Source organism: Nicotiana sylvestris, chromosome 3 (genome assembly GCF_000393655.2).
Source record: "Nicotiana sylvestris chromosome 3, ASM39365v2, whole genome shotgun sequence".
Taxonomy (NCBI): Eukaryota; Viridiplantae; Streptophyta; class Magnoliopsida; order Solanales; family Solanaceae; genus Nicotiana; species Nicotiana sylvestris.
In genome coordinates, this window is record NC_091059.1 from 71,556,277 (window position 1) to 71,580,350 (window position 24,074).

Consider the following 24,074-nt stretch of genomic DNA (forward strand, 5'->3'; position numbering starts at 1 on the left):
TTATATCCAGACGAGTTCAAGTTGATCTCAAACTCTAACACTATCCTCTTCCTAAACTGTGTTCTCTTTATGTAAGGAGTCTTCCTCTCCTTATCCAATATGCAATATTTTCGATCAGATCAGGAGATATTACTTCTTGATAAGTTAGATTTATCTCCTTCATATGCATCTTATATGTACAAGTTGATCATGACTGTGCTTCACAAGATGGACCTGGTCTATGTTTGTGTTCTTTTGTGAGTCTTCAAAACTTCACTTATTCTTGGGCCAACACATACCCTTTGTTTGGCAACCCCCGGTGTGGAGTCGCTCTTGGTGGAGGTAGGGTGGCACTGGGACATTGTCTTGAGGCAGTCGGCCTCTTCTATTTGCTTGAGGTTCAAGAGGAACCTCTTCAACTTTATCATCTTCCACGTCCACATCCCCCATAGGCATGTTTCCGAGTTTATCATTATTGAGGGCCATTGTTGCACCTACAATTGATTCACAAAAATCAGTAACACGAAAGAAAAAGAAGACAATTCACATACAAAACCAAATATATAGCTAAATCTGTTTTTAGCTCCATAGCAACAGAGCCAAAAATGATCCCGTCCAAGTCACACCTCTATTTGAGGTTATGAAAAGATCGATGCAATAGTAATTTTTTCAACCATTAATTCTACAATTAAAAGCAAGAACAAGGCTAAATAATAAACACCCAACCATAAACAAGCAATAAATCAAACACCCACTAGGTTTACACTCTAGGGTTCGGTCACAACCCTAGTGAGAATCTAGCTACTCATGCTTAAGAAGAAATAGAAGAAGAAATGATAATTAAACCCATATTGATAATTAAAATAATGAAATTTATGTTCAAAAAGCTCAAAATGGCTAAAACAACTAAAGAGGGTAAAGAAAAACGTCTACTATGGCTGCTGATATCACAACTTGACCTAAAAAAGTGAAACTCTTCTATTTATACAAAGCTGGAATTTTCAAACAAAAATGCCCTTTCAGAGGTTCTGTGGCCGCACAATTTCATGTGCGATACGCACTTTGCTTCAGCCTGACAAGTATTGGATCTTGCGGGCGCACAATTCTGAACCGCGATCGTATCTCTCTCTTTTTGTGGTCCGCACATTTCTGAGTGCGGCCACACATGGCTCTTTTGCAGACTGCACAAATGTAACTGCGGCCGCATAGCTGATCTTCTGCGGTCGCGAAATAATTATGCGGTCTGCACTTCTGTTGAACTTGATATGCAAACTCTCTGAACTTTTGCTCTTGCCTAGCTTCTACGGCGGCATATGTCATGTGCAGACCGCACTTTGCACTTGTCTTTGATAGGAATTTCTTTACGATCTGCAGCCACAGATGATAATTTGCGGTCTGCACTTTGAGCTTCTATGCCTGTTTTTGTCCTTAAGTTCAGATCACTCCTTCTTGAGTTGGATTATATCTTAGTGGCTCATTTTCCAATATTTCTGCAATTAAGCATATTTCATCAGTTTTGGGGAACACAATTAAACATTTTTTTTACTAAAACGAAAGCTAAAAGGCGCTAATAAGTAGTCAAAATCCCTACTTATTAGTGTGCCTCGGTAGCGTTAAATGCGGCATGTTGATTTGAGTGAATAGTTATGGGATCTTTATGTTTCATGAATCGTTATCAGCGTTGTGAAGGTCTAGGACAAGGTTTTAGCTAAGATGAGGTTATTTGTCAGTGCTGGATTTGATTATGGGCAGCTATGGTGGTCATAGATGTTATTATGGGCATATGTTGATATGTTACATCATGTGGTTGCACCTTGTGAGTGTATGTAAGAGCTATTATAGTTGGTTGAGGTTGATACCGAGTGTTAGTATGGGAACCGGGTCTTTGGGAAACGATCGGATGCTGAAAAATTTGGTTCTTTATCAATGTGGGTAGGAGGAATAATCTTCAATTTAGATGGTGTTGTCGGGCTCATGTGGATTGGGTGTCGTAGGGTCATGTGTGAGTGTATGTATGGTAGTACATTTAGTGATTTGACGAGTTCAGAATGGTTCTTGGCACGTTCGAGGACAAACGTTTGTTTAAGGAGGGGGAATGTAACGACTTGACCGATCGTATTGAGAATTAGCATCTCGTTTGGTGGCTTAAGGTCTCAAGTAGCATCGTATTATATATTATGACTTGCATGTGTGGTCGAGTTTGGTTTTCGGATGATTCGGGATTGATTTGCAATGATGATTCTTGTCTTAGAAGATTAAGCGGTAAGCATTGACCAGAGTTTGACTTTTATGTAGGCGACTCCCGAATGGTGTTTTGATGATTTCAATAGCTTCATATGGTGATTTTGGACTTAGGCGTATGCTTGGATTTGGATTTGGAGGTCCGTAGGTTGGTTTGATGCATTTTGGCAAAAATTGGAAAGTTGAACATTTGGAAGGTTGAGAGGTTTGACCGGGAGTTGACCCTGTGGATATCGGGCTAGGATTGCGATTCTGAGAGGTGGAATAGCTCCGTTATGTCATTTGGTACTTGCATGCAAAATTATTCCGGGTTTATTTGATATGATTCAGCGCGAGTTATAGAAGTTGAAAGTTCATAAGTTCATTAAGTTCGATTTGAGGTGCGATTCATAGTTTTGATGTTGCTTGATGTGATTTAAGGCCTCGAGCAGGTCCGGTTTATGTTACGGAACTTGTTTTTATGTTCAAACGAGGTCCCTCGTGGCTCGGGTGAGTTTTGGGGTGGTTTTGGACCATTTCTAGGCAATTTTTAATTGTTGGTTTTTGGCCATAGGGGTTTGAATTGCGATCAAGGACTTTGGGTCGCGTTTGCAAAGAGCAAATTTGTTGTTTGGGCATTGTGAATCGCAATCGCGGAAGCCTTTTCGCGATCATGTAGAGAAATTCTAATGTCACACACCCGATTTTAGAAGCTTATATCTTGCAATCTATAAGGAATTTGGAGATGATCCAAAAATAAAACTTGTAGCTCTTTGAGTCTATTTTTCAGAAAATTAAAACCGTTTGTCATTTGGAGTTAAGTATAAAAAGTTATGGCATTTATACTACAAACTATCTGAGAAGAGTTTTGGAAGGTTAGTAGGAATTTGTCCTTCGTGATCACGAGGAAATGGCATGAGTTTTTGGTAGAATAGTAAATGGGTTTAATAAAGAGAACCATATGAATTATGCTATGGTTTTGGGTTGTTGACATGATTGTTGTAAATATTTGGGTGATGAGAAATGGTGTTAGTTACATCTATTTGGGATTCTAGAATCACCCAGAAGTAGTAGAATGAGAACTTGGTGAAGAAAAGACCAATTACTAAGGGCTATGAGGCTTTATGCCTTTAGGTGTTTGATACAATGCCTCAGTGACTAAAACATAAGCATTAGTGCTAATATTGGTTCCTCTTGATATATACTGACATAAATTATCGTTGAAAGAGGAGACGGACATTGTGATACACTTAAATAGGCCAGAGTCAAGGTATGTGAGGCTAACTCTCTATGTTTGAGAATGTTAATGATTCTCCCTACACTACATTTCTTTTACGACGTTACGAATTGCATTAGAAATATAGTTAAGCCTAGTTCCTTGAATAGTTGTAGAGCTTCTATTCTATAGCTTTATAACTCATTCATGGCTTTCATTCTTAATGTTGTGAGCTCAATGCGTAATCAATATAGACTTGGGTTTGATGCCCATGAATCTCAGTCTAGATTAATCAGCATGTCATAAATAACTGAAGTTTCAGTTTTCATAATCAGTTCAAGAATACATGTCTCAGTCTAGCCCTATTCAATATTCCAGTATCATGTAACTCAATATGGTTTAGTATTTCAACATCACATATTGTAGTATGATTCTTAGTACCTGAATTTAAATCACTAAATGTTGAACACCTGTATTTGGGCCTGAAGCCGTAATTTATGCTTTATGCATGTTTGGGTCTGAGGCTGTATTTTATGTTTTATGCATTTTTGGGCCAGATGTCGTAGTTATGTACATATACTTGGGCATGAGGTCGTAGCTTGTGCACAAAAATATTGGGCCCGAGACTGTAGTTTATTCAGATAAACAGGTGGTTCATCATTCAGAAAAGGGAGTATTCATATCCTTATTTCCTTTGTTCAGTTATTAGTTATCATTTTAATTATCAGTTATTAGTTATTAGTTATTAGTTATTAGTTATTAGTTATCATTTTAGTTATCAGTTATCGGTTATCAGTTATTAGTTATAATTTCAGTTTTTTGTTATCAATTCTCAATTATTAGCTCGGTTTCACTTTCAGCATTTACAGTTCTTTCTTTCAGCTATTTTACATACCAGTGCAATTCAAATGTACTGACGTCCCATTCGCTCGGGGCCTACATCTCACGATGCATGTAATGATTTTCAAGATGACGATTTAGAATGCTAGGATTCTCGTACCAGCTAATTGGTGAGCCCCATTTCTTTCGGGGCATTATTATTACTTTACAGTCTTTCAGTATTTATAGATAGTCAATGTATTCAGTACTTCATTAGAGGCTTCATAGACTAGAGTAACAATTAGACAAAGTCGCATGCTTTTCATGTTAAGCAATGTTAGCTACAGATATATTTTAGACTTATGTTAGTGTTTCCGCACATTGATTTATATCATTCAGACTTTCAGTATAGCAACATGTGTTAGTTTATCTTCCACATTTAGTATGTTACGATATCATATGTAGATTCATTCAGCCAGTTGGTTCGCTCAGTCATACGTAGTCGGGCATCGGGTGTCGTGTTACGTCCAGGCTCAGGTTTGCGGTGTGATAAAGTTTGGTATCAGAGCATTAGGTTCAAGTGTCTAAGGGAGTTTATGAAGCCGTGTCCAGTGGAGTTTCCTTTATATGTGTGTGACGGCCATGCATATAAATGGTTAACTACCAAGACATTGAGGATTGTCTCATTTCTTTCTACTCTAGATCATGTCATGAATCTCAGATCAATAGGTAACCTTCTCTTCCTATCGAATTCTAGACGTATCGAATGCTCAAGCGATGGGCAGGAAAAACCGAAGTTCCTAAAGAGGATGATTGCCTATTGGGGTATAATTATGGAGTACAGGTTGGTAACAAATGAGACTTGAGAGGACGTTGAAACTGGAACGCAATAGATAGTAGTATATATTAGAGCATAACCTTATCAGAAAATACAAAAGTAGTTATCATGTTTTATGGTTATTAGTTTACCTCAGTTACTAGTTATACAATCTTTAAGTGGTTTATGGTTATTCAGTATGCCAGTTATCACTTATTCAGTTATCATATCTCCAATTTTTAGTGTATCCAAAATCTGGCGACTTGTGAGTAAGTGATGCATATGGGTGCTAAATAAAAATGTAACTAACGGTGATTATAGCAAAATCTTCACATGTTTTAGGTTTGAATTAAGACCTAAGACTCGCCGGATGGTGCAGGAAGTGATTTATGAGATGATGGTATCTCTAAAGGACAAGTTTATGTATGGTAGTGTATTCGTATGTGTTTTACCTCATGGAATATTTTTTTTAATTCTAAGAAATGGAGCCACAAGTTGGATGATGATATACATGTCAGACCCCTGCAGTGTATTAGGTTAATAATTTAACTGCAGCGGGTATATAATTGATCACTATAGTTCTGGACGGAAAAGAGCCTAAGGGAAAACAACTAAGAAGATAAGATGTACGAAATGAGAACCAAGAGCAACCAATATTGAATCTCTGGGAATGATTTTAAGTTATTCAGATTTTTCCAAATCGTAACTAGAAAGTATCACGTTACTATAAGAAGCAGCTATTATTGTGAGATAAAGGATATAACAATTCCCTTTATGTTATGTGATTGAGTGTTTACCCCCGATGTTTATAGTCTGATATGATTTTGAAGTGTATAGAAAGTTTGGGGTTAGATATTCCAATTTTATTTAAGACAGATGAAATTTCCCTATATGTGATCCATGTACATAGTTCAAAAATAAAAGATAGTCTGTGATCATAAAATAAGGTCGGATGATGAGGGAAGTTAGGAGTGACCTTATGTTTCACTCTAGTTATTCAAAGTAGAACAAGAAAACATGATGCTAACAGGTGGTTAGTAAAAGAATAATAAGTAAGTTTTGAGTAGATACAGTGAATTAGCAATTTCAGCGGAACTAGTAGAGGTACAATTTAATTTACTTAGCTAGGCTAACACTAGTCACTAGGTAATAGTTTGAACTACCTAACGCATGTTAGAACCCAAAGAGTTTAAGTTAAACCCGAAGTATTGGAAGGAAAAAAATCAGCTAGGCAGTAAGAGAGCAAACTACAGAAGAATAACCTTTAAGAATTATTGAAAAGAGGTTTTCGCTATATTAATAGTGTAAGAAGAGTTAAATCATTAAGATTGTATATGATAGTTGTGAATACATTAGCTTTCCCTTATATAAGTAATTTAGTGTTTCCCAGTATGAAAGATTACTCAGATGTAAGTCGAAATATGAGTCATCATTGGCGTAAAGTGCAACAAATTGCAGAAGATAAGGAAAGTTGTTCGGATCCTAAAAAAAGAGAAGGATATGCAAGCACAAGACCTTAACCTTTGTTTAAGGGAGAGATGTGAAAATTGTCAGTAAGTCCAACTGGTGATTTTTAAAGTCGGAAAGTTAGCATGGAATACAAAAAAAACTCTTTTAAGTAATGAGGGAAAATAATATAATTACCACAAGGAATGTGCCTAGTGTGTGTAAGAAACACAAAGTTAGTAGAATGATTGTCGATCTTAGTTATTGTTGGTAAAACAATCACAAAAAACTATAAAATCATGCCCAGTTATGTTTCACAAGGGTAGTACCAGTGCACGAGACTCTAATCTTCCTAGTACAGGTCAAAGACTTAGTTCACAACAATACTATAAGTGTTTTCAGGAAGTACCTTAAAAAGATAATCAAGTATGGAAATTATAGGTCATGATCGGGGCAAACAAGAGAACTACGGTGAAAGAAGTTCACTGTTTAGCCAAGATAGGAGTTCGACTTTCGGACACCAAAGATGGTGGAGTTGTTGTCCAGAACAGGACTTGTTCCTCCTTTGTTGCCGAAGTGCAGGAGAAACAGTTTGATGATCCCTACTTGTTGTAGCTGAAATAGGTTATTCACATACATAAGACGATGGCTTTTGAATAAGGGGGAGATGATGGTACTTTGAGGTACCAAGATAGATTGTGTGTTCCAACCATAGATGGACTTAGCAAGGGAGGAAGATGTTAGAAGCCCATAATTCCAGGTATTCTATCCACCTAGGTTCCTCAAAGATGTATCATGATCTTAAGGAGATTTATTGGTGGAACAACATGAAAAAGAACGTCATAGAATTTTTGGCCAAGTATTTGAATTATCAGCAAGTGAAAGTCGAGCAGCAAAAAACCAAGTGTTTATCTCAGAATACACATATTCTTTAGTGGAGATGGTAAATATGGACTTTATAATAGGATTACCTCGATCATTTTGAAAGCATGATTTGATTGGGTGATTGTAAATTGACTTACCAAGTTAGTGCACTTCTTGCCAGTAAGACCACAGATTCAGTAGAAGATTAGGCTAAGCTGCACATTCAAGAGATCGTCTAATTGCACGCAACTCCGTTGTCCATCATTTCAGACTGTGGTGCTCAATTTTACAATAAACTTTCAGAAGTCCTTTCAAAAAAGATTAGGCACTAGAGTAAACCTCAAACAGATGGTCAGACAGAGCACCCTATTCAGACACTTGAGAATATGTCCTTGATTTTAAAGGTGTTTGGGATGATCACATACTTCTCATTGAGTTTGCTAATAATAACAACTACCATTGTATTATCAAAATTGCACCGTACAAAGCTCTGTATAAGGCAAAAGTGTAGACCGCCAATTGGTTGGTTTGAAGTTGACGAGGCAGAGTTGTTGGGACTAGATTTGGTATATCAGATTATGGAGAAAGTCAAGTTGATTCAAGAGCATTTAAAGACAACTCAGACTCACCAAAAGTCCTATTCGGACGTGCGGTGTAGAGACATAGAGTTTCAAGTTGATGATTGGGTGTTTCTAAAAGTTTTACTTATGAAAGGTGTTATAAGATTTGGGAAGAAAGGAAAACTCAGTCCCAGATACAATGCGCCATATAGGATCCTATGAAGGATCGGGCAAGTAACTTATGAGGTAAAGTTGCCACCAGAATTGACGGTTGTATATCTAGTATTTCATGTGTTATGTTATAACATTCAAGTTCCAGTATTTAGATCTCATGTCACGATATTTATGTTTTCAGTATGCATATCTCATGTTATAACCTCCATGTTAGTTCAGTACTCAGATACCCAAGTTAGTCCAGTACTTAGATATTCATGCCAGCTTAATACCCATATATTGATGTCAGTTCAATGCTTAAATATTCATGTCAATTCATTACTCAAATATTCGTGCCAGTTCAGTATTCATATATACATGTTAGTTTAGAATTCACGTATCCATAATAAACTAGTATTCATGTTTATGCATCATGTTATGCGTATTATGATGCCCTATGAAGCTAGTGTTATGTTGTATTAGCTGGCAGGTGTTTTGGAGAAATGTTAAAGGTAACTAACCTTCACATTCAGCCCTTATATTATAATCTCCATGTCCATCAGTATTAAGTTAGCTCAGTATTCAGTAAGTTCAGCAGCCATCCAGTTCATTACCTATTAAGTTCAACATCTTAGTAGTTCAGTAATCATGTATTCATTCAGTTTAGTACGCATGTGTCCATGATGGTTCAGCTTCCACATGTTTCCATCAGTTCTGTTAAGGTCCAGAGTTAGTTATAGTTACAATTAGGACAATCATTCGAGGAAGAATGATCCCAAGGGGGAAATAATGTGACACTCAGTAAATCTGGATTAGTTGTGGATGTGTTAAATGAGTATTTATGTGACTTTTTAGGCATGTGAAGTCCTATCGGGATGAGTATTGGTGGAAAAAGTTATTTTGGAATCAAGACCGGGAGTAAGGTGCATGAAATTCAGTAGAATCGACTAAGTTTATGGGAGGTCCATTAGTTAGCCTTAGACAGTGCAAGGCCATGAAAATTCACAACCTTAGATAGTGCAAGGCCATGAGAAATCATAGCCATAGACAGTGCAAGGCACTGTCCAGGGCATTAACCTCAGTGCCCCTACCAGTGCAAGGCACTGTCTAGGGCATTAACCTTAGCGCCCCTGAAAGTGCAAGGCACTATAGTTGTGGTGCCTATGACGGCATCGTGCATTGTTATTTTGGTACTTTTGATGATACCCCGCGCCAACGATTTATCCGAGCTACGTTTATTTCCTCCTCAATTTTTGGGATGCATATACTTATTTAAACCCTACCTCGTTCCCTAAAACCCCAAACACGTATATTTGCTCTAGAAAGGGAAGCTATTAAGAACCTAACTTCCCCAAGGTCCCGCCATCATCCAAGGTAAGTTCTAATGATGATTCTAAGTTAATTTCAATTCTCCAACCCCTTATTAATATGGTTAAATCCTTCAAATCATCAGATATTCGATCGAGACATCATTGTTGAGAAAAGAAACCCCAGAACTCGAATTCAAGAGGAATGAACGTCAAAAAGGTAATGTTTCTACTCCCTAATCATTTATAGCTACGAATTGATGAGTTTTTAGGAGAATAGTAAATGGGTTTGATAAAGAGAACCATATGAATTATGCTAGGGTTTTGGGTTGTTGACTTATGATTGTTGTAAATATTTGGGTGATGAGAAATGGTGTTAGTTACATCTATTTGAATTGTAGAATCACCTAGAAGTAGTAGAATGAGAACTTGGTGAAGAAAAGACCAATTACTAAGGGCTATGAGGCTTTACGCCATTAGATGTTTGATACAATGCCTCAGTGACTAAACATAAGCATTAATGTTGATATTGGTTCCTCTTGATATATACTGACATAGATTATCGTTGAAAGAGGCGACGAACATTGTGATATGCTTAAATAGGCCAGAGTCAAGGTATGTAAGGCTAACTCTCTATGTTTGAGAATGTTAATGATTCTCCCTACACTACATTTCTTTTACGACGTTACTAATTACCTCAGAAATATAGTTAAGCCTAGTTCCTTGAATAGTTGTAGAACTTCTATTCTATAGCTTCATAACTCATTCATGACTTTCATTCTTAATGTTGTGAGTTTAGTGCGTAATCAATATAGACTTGGGTTTGATGCCCATGAATCTCATTCTAGATTACTTAGCATATCATTAAAAATTGAAGTTTTAGTTTTCATACTCAGTTCAAGAATACATTTCTTAGTCTAGTCCTATTCAGTATTCTAGTATCATGTAACTCAATATAATTCAGTATTTCAGCATCACATATTGTAGTATGATTCTCAGTTCCTAAATTTAAATCCCTGAATGTTGAACACATGTATTTGGGGTTGAGGCCGTAGTTTATGCTTTATGCATGTTTGGGCCTGAGACCGTAGTTTATGCTTTATGCATTTTTTGGGACAGTGGCCGTAGGTATGTATACATATACTTGGGCAAGAAGTCGTAGCTTGTGCACATATATATTGGGCCCGAGGCTGTAGTTTATTCAGATAAATAGGTGGTTCATTATTCAGAATAGGGAATATTCATATCCTTACTTCTTTTGTTCAGTTATCAGTTATCAGCTATTAGTTATGAGTTATCACTTTTCATTTCAGATATCAGTTATCAGTTATTAGTTATCATTTCAATTTCAGTTTCAAAAATTATCATTTCAGTTTTCTATTATCAGTTCTCAATTATCAGCTTAGTTTCATTTTCAGCATTTACGATTCTTCTTTTCAATTGTTTTTCATACTAGTGCAATTCAAATGTACTGACGTCCCTTTCGCTCAGAGCCTGCATCTCACGATGCAGGTAATTATTTTCAAGTTGACGATTTAGAGCGCGAGGATTCTCATACCAGCTAATTGGTGAGCCCCAGTTCTTTTGGGGCATTATCATTACTTTACAATCTTTCAGTATTTACAAATAGTCAGTATTTTCAGTACTTCATCAGAGGCTTCATAGACTAGAGTAATAGTTAGACAAATTTCATGCTTTTCATGTTAAGTAATATTGGCTACAAATATATTTCAAACTTATGTTAGTGTTTCCGCATATTGATTTATATCATTCAAACTTTCAGTAAAGCAGCATGTGTTAGTTTATCTTCCGCATTCAGTATGTTATGATATCACATGTTGATTCAGTCAGCCAGTTGGTTCGCTCGGTCATATGTAGTCAGGCACCGGGTGTCGTATTACATCCAAGCCCAGGTTCGGGGCATGACAGAGGGTGACATTTTTGATTGTGCATGTGAATTCCTTATGTGTTGTCATGCATTTTACATCTTTTTCTTTGTTTCTACTAACATGCTATCATGTGCCCCTGTTGTATCCGACGATTTGGTTGTCAAGATAGATTTTTCCTATGTTGGGTTGTTATCTCATGTTTGTGGAGTTGTCGATAGCGTATCGGATTCATGTGATGAGAAAGTTTTCATCATACATTGATATATTGAATTCTTGTAAAGTTCTTATTAGTACATTGTTTGGAAATTTATATAAAATTGGACCATTATTATGCATCGACACCCTATGATTATGTTTGGGAATTTGAGTACATGCTATTTGGCGCAAGTCTCTTATTGTGCAGAGTTGATAAAAGTTGTGATTTCATGATCTATGTAATTGGTAGCACCGATTATTTATTCTTATCTCAGTTATGCGCTCTTATTTGTGATAACCGTTATTCTATGATTGTTTTCCTTAGATTCTTCTTTGTGTTATATATGTTATTGAGTTGCACAGGTTATGTGACTATCTTTTGGACTTAAACCCTCGTTACTAATTCTCTGAGGTTAGTCAAGATACTTACTGAGTACATGATTCGGTTGTAATCATACTATACTTTGCACCTTCCGTGCAGATTCTGGAGCTGAGTAGTTGTAGAAGACGAAGACTTGCATTGGTGATGTACGATCGTTTCGGATTCAAGCTACCTTTTGTTCATGGTAGTTTAGGACTTCTTTAACAGTTTATGTAAACTTCCAACATAGGTTGTATTTATTCTTTATATCAGCCTCGTTAATCTAAACCATAGTGGCCCATGACTTGTACTAGAAAATAGTTCAATGATCTGGAACGGTTTAGGGGTAAGTCCTAGGTTATAAGCGCTGTAATGTGAACTTTTGACTCATTTATTTAGTAGAGTTTGGAGTTAAATCCTACTAAGATAAGTCGTAGTTTTGTACCTTTTGAATCAAGTAATATTTTATGTAAATGTGTTCTTTATTTTTCACACTTACTGTTTAGAATATAAACCATATAAATTAAAGAACTAAGGTAATTAGGCAACTTTAGGGGTACTCAAAATCAACATGTTTGATGGATTTCATGCATTTTAGCTGATTTTGAGAAAACTAATGTAAAACTTGTGATACTGTTTTTAATTTTAGCCATAGAAAATATTCTTATCAAAAGAAAAGTAATATTTGTTAATAACTAATTGTCCTTCTGATAATATATTATGACAGTGTTTACCGATTTTATGATGAAATTTTATTGAATATCAAAGCATAGCTCATACTTTAATCACCTTATGTATAATTGATGTTGCTACCTTCTTGTGGTTGCAATCTCCAAACTAGTTACTCTATCCCTACATTAGCGTAGTTAAAGTGCATATTTAGCATCTCCAGAGTACATGGGTTCAAAGATGACGATAATTGTAAAATATCAGCCCTTAGTACTAGGAAAATATACTAAATATCACTTCCTCGAGCCAAATGGACTGAGACTAAGTAAAATTTTCACATAAACTAGAATCCATAGAATGACTGTTTAGTTGATTATCAAGCACACAAATGCATGGTGAGCCATTTCCCTTTATTCATGATACGTTGCACGCTAAGGAGCACTATCTTGAATTTTTTAGGGAAAGAGAACTGAAAGAGCAGAAACAAATCAAATATCAGGAATAACAAAGTTAGCAATTATTTGATCGAAATATCTTGGCTAGTCTTTGTGCATCGACCAACTGTCCCCTTTCATATAACTAATGTTGCTTGCTTCGTTTCAAATGCTCATTTAGGTATATACAAGATCTAATGATGAACTGTTGATTTAAAGAAATATTGCCTGAAAGTAAGAAAAACTTTGCTAACATTAACTTTTTGAAAATCAATAGCATTAGGACAAGCAAGAGATCTAACCAAACTCAACGATAGGCACACAAAGTTCAACTCCTTCTAAATTGAGGAATCACAATTCCATCCTTATAAGGGCATAATGCAATCAATCCCTACCATCAGAAAAGTGCTAGGCCCACCGCCGGCTTTGCCAGATCCATGTAACATGCAAATTAATGTTTTTCCTCCTCTAACCCTCTCAAATCCAACAACCCCTAAGACTAATCATGCTCCAAATCATGTTCTACTATACCCAAATGGGCCTGCTCCTGTCATTGGACCTTCAATGGCAAGTGATAATCAATATAATTATGTATCAAGACTCGAAGGTTCCGGCATCAATGGCAACACATCTAAGAAGAAGATCCATCTAAACATGGACCTTACGAGATTGTTGAGGAAATGCCAGTGATCAGTTTCACAAAAGAGGAACATGATTTGTTGGTGGAAACATGTCGTCTCACCATTGTGAGCATATTTCCAAGAACTAGACCATCTATTGAGTGGATTCGAGCTGAATTTCTTAGAACGGTACCTCTCAAAGTTGCCATAAAAATAGGAGCTTACAATCTCAAAAATATTTTCATCGATCTTGATTTGGAGGAAGATCACAAAATTGTCTATGGCAGAACTACTCTGATAATCGGCGGTATGCAAATGAAGTTGCAGAAATGGACGACAAATTTTAAGCCTAGAATTGAGACTACTATAGCCCCAGTTTGGATAAATTTACCGAATCTCCAGTGGCAATTCTTCGAATAGGCGGCTCTATGTCGTATTGTGGAGCCAATTGCTATTCCAATCATATGTGACAAAGCTACCTTATCGAAAACTAGACCTACTATAGCAAAAATAAGGTTGAAATTAACATTACTAGCCATGTCCTTAAAGAGGTCCTAATTGACATTCTCAATTAGGAAGGCCAAAAGGATATTGTTATTCAAAAGGTTGAATATGGAACTATAACTGAATATTGTCGTCATTGCAAAATGCAAGGTCATAGTGATATAAAATGTGGTATTCTTCATCCTAGGTTGAGGCAATCTCCAGAAAAATATGAAAACAAAGTTAATAACACATCTATTATAGAGAACAAGAGCATGGAAATCACAGTGGGAAATGTCAACAATACAATAGAAATTGATAAAAAGGTTAGTTCTGGTGAAGCCAACGAAGAACAAGGTTTAGCTTCTATGGAGGTAGAGAATGTGGATAAAGAGGAATAATGGACTATTGTGGCAAATAACAACGGAAATAAGAAGGCTAGGAGTAATGCAAATAATCCTCAAGGAAAAAGCCTTCCAATTGCTAAACTAAACACTATAAAAGAGGTTCAGAAGGATATAGATGAAAGTAATGTTTCTACTTTAAGAGAAATTAAAGTTACCAGGGAGTTGTCATCAGTGAATAAGCATATCATAATCACTTCATTGAGGGAACAGAAACATCAAAGTAATGAAGAGAACCCTATAATCCAACCTGAGAACATTAGGAAGATTAAAAGATCAAGAAAAACTTCCCTATTTCAAAAGACAACTCCACCTTATGCGAGGAACAAACATCAAATGGATAGCAGAATCATGGAAGTTAGAGTTAGCAAATTCAACAAATTATGATGAATGATTCTCATATTCATAATTTACTTAGTGTGGCTAAGAGAACAAAGCCACCAGAATATCCGTATAGGAATCAAGTTGATACCAATGCTAGAGATATGGACATTGCTATGGAAAACATAGCAATAAAGTCCAATTCACAAGAGGAAGATAATGAAGTGGATGAATATGCTCACTTCGAAATAGAATCAAAGGAAGAAGTTAAAGAGATTTTATTCCAAAAAGAGCAAAATTTAGTTTCAGATGGTGAAGCCTGCACCAAAGACAAACATGCTATGAATATGGACTGTAAAGTAGATAGGAGTTTAACTCATGATCAAAAGATGATGGCTGATGTGAACAATCTTTTTCCAAGGGGTTTAGATGTCAATCAAAATGGATGGCCTTCCTCGCAGAAGACTAAAGTTTCCAAGAAGTCAAACATAGTTCTTATTCTGACAGTCTCCAATGATTAACACTCTTTGTCGGAATATTAAGAGTATAAAAATTCAAAGTGCCTTTGAGCTATTCAAAACTCTCAAACAACAATACAATATTTCCCTTATTTGCTTACAAGAACCTAAAGTCAAGGTGATTAGAATGAGTCAATGCTTGAGGCAGCTTGGGATGTATAACTATTATTCTAATAGCAACAACAAAATCTGGATCTTTTGGTCTAACGAATTTAATGTTGACATTGTCAAGGACACTGATAAGTTAGTTACCTGCAAGATTAGCTACAACATTACTAATATTGAGTTTCATCTCACTTCTGTGTATGCTAAATGTAGATCCATTTTGAGAAAATAATTGTGGGCTAATTTGGTTAATTTCGCCAGTTCCCTCAATGGACCTTGGGCAGTTATAAGTAATTTTAATATCATCTATGATCTTGAGGAAAAAATAGGAGGGAGTCTGTACAAAATTGACAAAAGCTTCGACTTTATAATGCTTGTCAGATTGCGGTTTACACAATGCGGGTTTTCTTGGTAAAATTATTACTTGGTGCAACAATAGAGGTTCTCCTAGTACTCTATGGAAGAGGCTGGATATGATGGTGTACAACTCTGAGTGGTTTAGCATATTCAATAGATCATTGTTACTCATTTGGCTAATGCTTGTTCTGATCATATTTCCTTTTTGGTTCAGTTTAGCCATAATGAAGAGGCTCGTGATAAATATTTCAAATTTCTCAATTTCTGAACAGATCATGTCGACTTTCTTTATGTGGTTAAAAGCACCTAGCAAGAGGAGTGTAATAGCAATTCACTATGGATCCTACATCAGAAGCTCAAGAAGACTGCATCTAGACTTAGCTCTTAGTTAAAAGAGGCTTATGGAGATATTCATGAAAAACCTAAAAGATTGGAAACCAAGTCTTGAAATTCTTATCATAAATGACAACAGTAATGCTAATAGAATAAATTTGAACAAATACAGAGCTGAATATATTAGATACCTCAAGATCTAGGACTCTATTTTAAGGGAAAAAGGCAGAGTAAAATGGCTAAGTTATGGGGATTCTAATACTACTTAGTTCACAATGTCATCAAATATAAGAGAAGGAGGTTGAATATTATCAAGATCCAAAATGAACATATCGATGGGTGGAAGGGACTAAAGATGTCTAAAAAGCTGCAGTGAGATATTTTAAAGGGCTCTTTTGTCGAAAAGATGAGCAAAATGATTTCCTTGATTTGGATTTCATAGAACCTTCTATGAGGATGTTAACTCTAAATTGACGTCATTACCTACTGAGCAGGAATTGAAAGTCTATATCCTTTCTATGGATCCAGACAGTTCTCCTGGACCTGATGGTTTTATTGCAAAAAAAAATTCAAAATTGCCGGTCCATTATTGCTTCAGATATTGTTCAAGCCTTCATTTCTATTTTCTGCGGAGCTAATTTGCCTAAGTGGCTTACACATACTTGCATAATCATGCTTCCTAAAGCCCCCCCCCCCCCCAGCATTTTAATGATATAAGATTCCTTAGTATGTGCAATATTATAGTAAACTTTTTTCTAAGTTACTTAACTCCAGGTTGAGCATTATGTTACCATGTTTGATCAGTTGGAACCAAAGTGATTTTTCGAAAGGCAGAGCTATTACTGAAATATTTTACTGGCACAGAAAATCATTCAAGATATTAGAAAAACTAATGAGAAAGAAAATGTTGCATTGAATATGGCTAAGGCATATGATAGAGTGTCACGGCTATATCTATGTGTTATGATGCGAAATCTGGGTTTTAGTGAAACTTGGATTGACATCATTTTCAGATATATTTCTAGTAACTGGTATTCTCTACTTGTTAATGGCACTAGGCAAGTTTTTTGAATGAAAGAGATCTAAGATAAGAAGATCCTATCTCTCCTTCTCTGTTTGTTATTTGTGCTGAATTTTATTCTAGAAAATTAAATCACATTGCTTCTCTTAATGATTTTAGCCTTTCATATGAATAAGAAGGTCCTATTATTAATCATTTTGCCTTTGCTGATGATATCATTCTCTTTTCTAGTGGTCGCAGGAAATCATTAGGACTATTAATGGAGGCTCTTACTGATTATGAGAGAGTTCCTGGTCAACTAGTCAACAAGCAAAATCTTGTGTTATTCTAACTCCAAATGCTTAACCAGATGAAATTTCAAGGGTGGAAAGCATCATTGGGATAGAGCTCAAAGCCTTACCTATTAAATATCGGGAATGTCCACTATATGTTGGGAGGAAAAAGATAGTTATTTTCTCAAAAATGATAACCAAGGTCCTCAACAAAATTTCAAGATAGCACACTAAAATTCTTTCCTCTGGTGGCATAGCAGTGTTGGTTAGATATGTTCTTCTAGATTTACCAACACATCTTTTAGCAGCTTTACACCCACCCAAAGGTGTACTCAATCAAATAGAAAGAATGCTTACCAGATTCTTTTGGGGAGAGTCTGCGGAAAAGAAAAGATATCATTGGTCTTCCCGGATAAACTTAGCTTTCCTTATGAAGAGGGGGTAACAAATTTCAGAAAACTTCAAGACACTTGCAATGCATTCACAGCAAAACAATGGCGGAATTTTAGGACTGGTCAGCCCTATGGAAGAATTTTCTTATGGCCAAATATTGTGAGAGAGTACATCCTGTTATGAAGCAACAGTATTCAGGTCAATCACAATCGTGAAATGCCATGTACAAGATCAAAAAGGTGGTGGTAAACAAATAATATGGAAAGTCGGAAGAGGAGAAGTGTCCTTCTTATTTGACAATTGGTCTGAGCTTGGTCCTCTTTGTGACTACCTTCTTCTGTGTCATAACCTAATAATTTGAAGCTTTTAGATATGCTAATGAACAATCAAATTAACTGGGAAGATTATGGTCAACTTCTTCCTCAATATATTGTGCTTAAAGTCAATAGTCGCCATACCCAACTGAAATTATCTACTCCAGATAAAGCAATATGGAGCGCAGATCTTCTTAGTGATCCACGTATCATGTCTTGTTAGCCACACGTAATTTCACGTATCATATTTGTTTTTCTACTAATACATTTTTGAGAAAGGAAGGAGTTTTCGTCCATGGCTGTGAGATTGTGAGTGAATAAAATATGGAGGATAGTTTTGTAGTGACGAAATAGATATGATGGGTCAAGGTGGTGGAGTAATGACAATAAGGGATTGGGACAAATAATGAAGAGTGGAGGAGAGGTGAAGCTATAGTGGACGAAATAAGTTGAAAGAAGAAAAAGAGGAAGAATGGGTGCACTGATTTTTTGCTCTCAACAGCTAGGAGAGAGGGGCGATGCAGACATAATTTTACGAGTTAGCAAATTTTATTTGTATTTGACTACAAATTGTAATGTATAATTGTGGGTGAGGTGGCTGTCAAAGTTTTGAAGAAGGGATTTTTTTTCCTATACAATATTTAAAATTTATTTACTAAAATTATCCTAATTTTATATATTATCCGCCCTAAATAAGGATTACTTATAAATTATATACAATTCATTATTAGTGCCTTAAATTAAGAGATTTAGTTACATCATTTTCTTATTTTCTCTCCGCTCTTCTTTCAATAAGCATTTTCCTTTTCAAATTCAATCAAACCTTATTGTTAGGACTAAGGGCAATCCAATGCACTAAGCTCCCGTTATGCGCGGGGTCCGGGAAGGACCGGACCACAAGGGTCTATCGTACGCAACCTTATCCTGCATTTCTGCAGGAGACTGTTTCCACTGCTCGAACTCATGACCTTCTGATCATATGTATGCAATTTTACCAATTACGTCAAGGCTCCCATTCGAAGCAACGTGAGAACCGTAGGAGATAAAATCCACGAAGATAATTTGATCAGCGGTCTGTTTCCCTTTCATTCGAAGGCTAGCCTCTAATAAAATAACGAATGCCAGACAGATATCTATCAATTCTCAAACAGTCAAACTATTCCATTGATGACGACTTAAATAGAATAAAAGAGAGAATGAACGATTGAAAAAATCAATAAACTTGATGGTATCATTCTCGTCTGTTATTTTCATTTTATTCTACCACTCACTAATGAAATAAAAAAATAATTCATGGGATAAATGATATTTTAAGTGACAGTAGCAACATATAAATTTATATGGTAGAATAATATACAAATTAAAAATAAATTTTATACAAAGTTGATACATCTATAATAACATATAAACAAAAAATAAATTTCATACAACTAATTATATAGTATATAACGTATTTACAACCTATCTATAACTTTCATACCCTGTTAAATATAACTGCAATGTCTTTTGTATATGATTTGTATATATTTTGTAAGTGATGTGTTCCTTTTACTCTCTGAAATTCCAATCAAAACTTCATCTCTTAATACAATTTTGATACATATCAACAACTTTATGTAAAAAGATAGTATTCATAACTTAAATACAAATTTCATACAATGATTCATACATTATACGACTATATTTCAACTTTCATACAACATTCAAATAAAAAAATTACAACAAAATACAACTTAAATACAATTTACATATAACTTTAATACAATTTAGTAAGTATCTCATGTGTTATTCTTCTTCTTTTTTGAGTTTCAATCTAAAATTCAGCCAAAATCAAGTTTAATCTTTACCAAATACCCTCAAAATTGAGATATAAATTCTAAAGAATATTCCTAATTGTTTGCAACAACACCCAATCCAAACAAACAATATTTTTGAAAACCCAAATTCGAATTCAAAGCTTTGAAGCTTTTTAATGGCTATCAATGGTGGAGAATCAAACGCCTTCAACATTTAGTGATTAGCAATTTCAATTCGAACACCAATTGTGCAACATGAAAGAAAATTGCTAAGTTAAAACTCTATATTATAACAATTAAAATTCATTGATGAATTTTCTGGGGGGGGGAGGACAAAAAGCAGAAAAAACGAAGGAAGAAACATTGAGAAAAGAACAGAGAAGGAGAGAAAGAGATAAAGACGGAGAGAGAGAAAGAGAGACACGAGAGAGAGAGAGCGCAGAGATGAGGATTCCCTATTCAACTCATAATATAAAGAGATATTCATTAATACTAATTTGTATAATTGGTAAATTGAACATGCACATGTAATTAAGTTAAAACTTGATTATGGAGGGTAATAAAGTTTCATATGTAGTATAGGAAGGTAAAATTAACTTAAATAGCGGTTACTTAACTGTTTAAACTAAAAATAGCCAACATATGTATAATTCATGTGTAATATATGTATAACCATGTATAATCAATATATAATTTATGTAAATCGATTAAAAAAAAGGATTGTTACACAAAATAGCCGGTCAAATTTAACGTTTACTTTTTCTAGTCAGTGTACATATATTATACACAGTTATATATATATATATATATATATATATATATATATATATTATATCTCCGGCTATTTTTAATTTAATAGATTAGATGGGCGGCTATTTTGGTTAATTTTTCAAAAACAAATAGTAAATTCGGCCGGCTATTCTTGTAAAACATTTTCGGCCGAGCGGCCAATTTTGAAACCCTAGGAATCGAACTGGGCCTCCAGCCCATTTATCGAGCAAATGCAAACGCCAGCAGATCACATATATAGCTCTCTTTTAAAACGAGTACTCCTAGGGTTTTAAGTTTTTCTCTGCAGACCTTCTCCGTCGTTCGCCGTATCCCCCATTACCCTATCCCCTTGAATCGAAAATGGTGAAAGGACGCCAAGGAGAGCGCATCAGGTATTGAATCTTCTTAAACTTCCTCCATTACATTCACCTGCTCAATCTTATTTTTCACACCGTTTTTTTTTTCTGTCTGTAGACTCTATGTCAGAGGAACCGTTCTCGGATACAAAAGGTAATTTACTCTCACTATCTGAAGATTAATGTCGATTCAGATGATTGAGTATCTAAAATTGTTTAATCTGTGTGTTAGGTCGAAATCGAACCAGTACCCAAGCACTTCGTTGATTCAGATCGAGGGAGTGAACACTAAAGAGGAAGTGGATTGGTACCTCGGAAAGCGCATGGCGTACATCTACAAGGCTAAGACAAAGAAGAACAACTCTCACTATCGCTGCATTTGGGGTAAGGTTTGCAGGCCTCATGGAAACAGCGGCGTCGTCAGAGCTAAGTTCAACTCTAACTTGCCACCTAAGTCTATGGTACATTTCTGTTATTCGTAGTTTGTGTATTTAATTGCAGTGTTATTTGACTGGTAGTTTCTTCGTTCTGATTAACTGAGTTATTTTCTTTCTGTAACTCTTTCAGGGATCTAAGGTCAGGGTTTTCATGTACCCAAGCAATATATAAGGTAGCCTCTTTGCTTGTCCACTGTTTTAACTGAATCATATGTGTTTATGTTAGTGTTTTCTACTGACACCGTGTCCATTAAATTGTGTGCTTAAGTTTCTATGTATTTGACCCTTGGCCTATATTAATCACTTCATCAAACTTAGTACTGATTTTATTGTCATTATGTGATAAAAGTAATTACTTGCTTTAAAATAATGAGAAGTATGTGACAAACTTTGTTCTTAATTATATCAAATAAGAACATCTGAGAGGAAACCCAAAATGAGCTGTGCTGATAAAAGATGGAATAACTGAATTAATATGTGAGAGATGATTAGCTAATAGATAATGGTTTAAAGATTTTTTTTGTTATTGATGTTATTTAATACATTTCTGGTCATTCCTCATCAGCTTAGGCACAAAATAATCTGGATATTACTTGCATAAGTTAGGCGTAGGAAACAATTGTATCAACCAAACGCCCAATTAATAATGCAGAGTTTTGTGATATAGACATTTTCAAACCTCAAAACTAGATGACCCCTTGTTGTATCCATTGTCTGTTTTCTAGTTGGGAGAAAGGAACTATCTATCTGTTCTCTAGCGCTCCTGGCATGTTTGTTAGGTTCTGGCTGCCTAAGATACCCTGCATTGTGAAGGTAGTGATCGCACAATACAGATGTTACTTGTTAGATCTTACAAGTATCAATGTTTTAGCAGAAATGATTTATGATCCAGTTTTGGACATGATAGTGTGGAAGAGAAGGTTTTATTGGTACTGTTCGAATTGTTATTCATAATAAGTGGGTATCATATGTGGTGAAAATTTTTGGCCAAAATCTTGGTAGCTATGTCTGGCACAGATCAAGTAAATCAAAACCACTAGAGGGTGAGGGGCCATACCAGGTGGCATATGTAGTGGTAAATAGGTGGTTACACCTGGGTTGCATGCATAAGAGATGGATGCCTTGGTTGAAAAGAGGGTGGTAGGTTCCCGATAGATGAATAACATATGTAAGACTTTAGGGGCAACATCGAGCCAAGGAATATACACATGGTAGAACTGAATGCACATCCAATATTCATCTGCTAAGTTGTAAGGGGTGGTTAGTGTGTAAGACTTTAGGGGCAGCACCAATGCCAAGGGATCTAGAACATGAATGTACAACAATATTCATCTGCTAAGTTGGAAGTTGTGGCTGATGTGTATGTTTTCAGTCGGAGAAATAAATAAGAAGGTTGCATATGTTACAAACACTACACCAGGACATCATCCGTGGACAGTTGAGGTCCAGCCTGTTGAGAGGAGGATGCAAGGATTCGTATACACTATGGCAGAAAGAGGTAAGGGAATAGCTTTCTAAGACTTAGGGGGTATGCTAAGGGAAATACACTATTGCAGAAAAAAGGTAGTAAGTAGATAGTTTGATATAGTACTTGAGTGAGTAGATATTTCTTGGCTGATTGATGTTAGTTTCTCTTTTGTATATGAGTACCGATTGGTCTCTTCAATAAAATTACTTCTGGCTTATCAAAAGGATATGGTTCTCAGTTGTATGATGCTATCTTTGTTAGCTGTTTCGTATATCTAAGGTAGAAGAATCTAACCTGTTCTTTGGTGCTCAATGACATAGTTACTTCAGGTTGTTTTGACAACAAAAGTCTATAGGCTCTTGAATGGTGGTTGTCTAGATATTCTTGTGGCTTTTCATTTACATTTGTCTACATGTTGACATTATTTGAATGCTTTTTGATGTTATTGTCTATTTACATGTGCAGTGAGGCATCACGGAGTAGATGATAAGATCAAGGTCGTCGGATGCTCTGGAAGGCTTTATACCTAATCAAGGATGTCTGATGGAAGGATCTTCATTTACTAGTTAAGACTTAAATTGTGGCTTGCGCTTAGTGGAGTTACATTCTTAGTGTTTTGTTTATCACTTCTGAGTAATACTGAAAATTTAAATCTAATTAGATGTGGCTAGTTTTACTCATGGAGTTCCCTATAATGTTTTGTTTGTTTTTGAATCTATCTGCGAAGTTTGTAGATTTGGTTTTACAACTGAATGGCTGCAATGTAGTGGGTGGCAATTTTTCACTTTGATTCTTGCTTGAGAGTTGAATTTGTTTAATCCTAATATCCTATTAATCTGCGCGTCCTATCCAGTTTAATATCAAGTATCCAAGATTTCAGGGTTGTTGGTGTTACAATATGTGTTAACTTATGTGCCCGTAGCCTAGTTTTCCTTGTGGTTCTTTGTACGCCATAGTTTGGATTAAGTTGGAAAATGTATTTCTTGAGTTAATTATACAATGTAAAGCGAGAAAATCTAATTTTCACTTGTTTGAAATGGAAAAAAGATGAATTAACAATTTCCCTTCAAATGTCGAGTGCATTATAGCGGGACTTGCTTTGAAGTCATATCTGTTTAGAATTTTCTTTGCTGCAGATATACAGAAAATGTGGCCTATAATAAGTTCCTCTCTTTT

The 24,074-nt window shown here is 35.6% G+C and overlaps 1 protein-coding gene across 1 annotated transcript; it reads left to right on the plus strand.

Moving 5' to 3' along the window:
* Positions 1 to 20,888: 20,888 nt before the first annotated feature.
* Positions 20,889 to 23,682, plus strand: LOC104214671 (large ribosomal subunit protein eL33y-like). Its single transcript, XM_009764379.2, has 5 exons — positions 20,889 to 21,029; positions 21,112 to 21,147; positions 21,226 to 21,454; positions 21,561 to 21,603; positions 23,364 to 23,682. Exons 1-4 carry the CDS (start codon positions 20,998 to 21,000, stop codon positions 21,600 to 21,602), a joined length of 339 nt encoding a protein of 112 aa, XP_009762681.1. The 5' UTR covers positions 20,889 to 20,997; the 3' UTR covers position 21,603; positions 23,364 to 23,682.
* The last annotated feature ends 392 nt before the right edge of the window (positions 23,683 to 24,074 follow it).

What these genes read in the sequence shown, in the direction of transcription:
- LOC104214671 (XM_009764379.2), top strand. Translation starts at nt 20,998, where the DNA reads ATGGTGAAAGGACGCCAAGGAGAGCGCATCAG. An exon ending in CGCCAAGGAGAGCGCATCAG is followed by an intron (nt 21,030 to 21,111) that starts GTATTGAATCTT and finishes TTCTGTCTGTAG; the next exon opens with ACTCTATGTCAGAGGAACCG. An exon ending in ACCGTTCTCGGATACAAAAG is followed by an intron (nt 21,148 to 21,225) that starts GTAATTTACTCT and finishes TCTGTGTGTTAG; the next exon opens with GTCGAAATCGAACCAGTACC.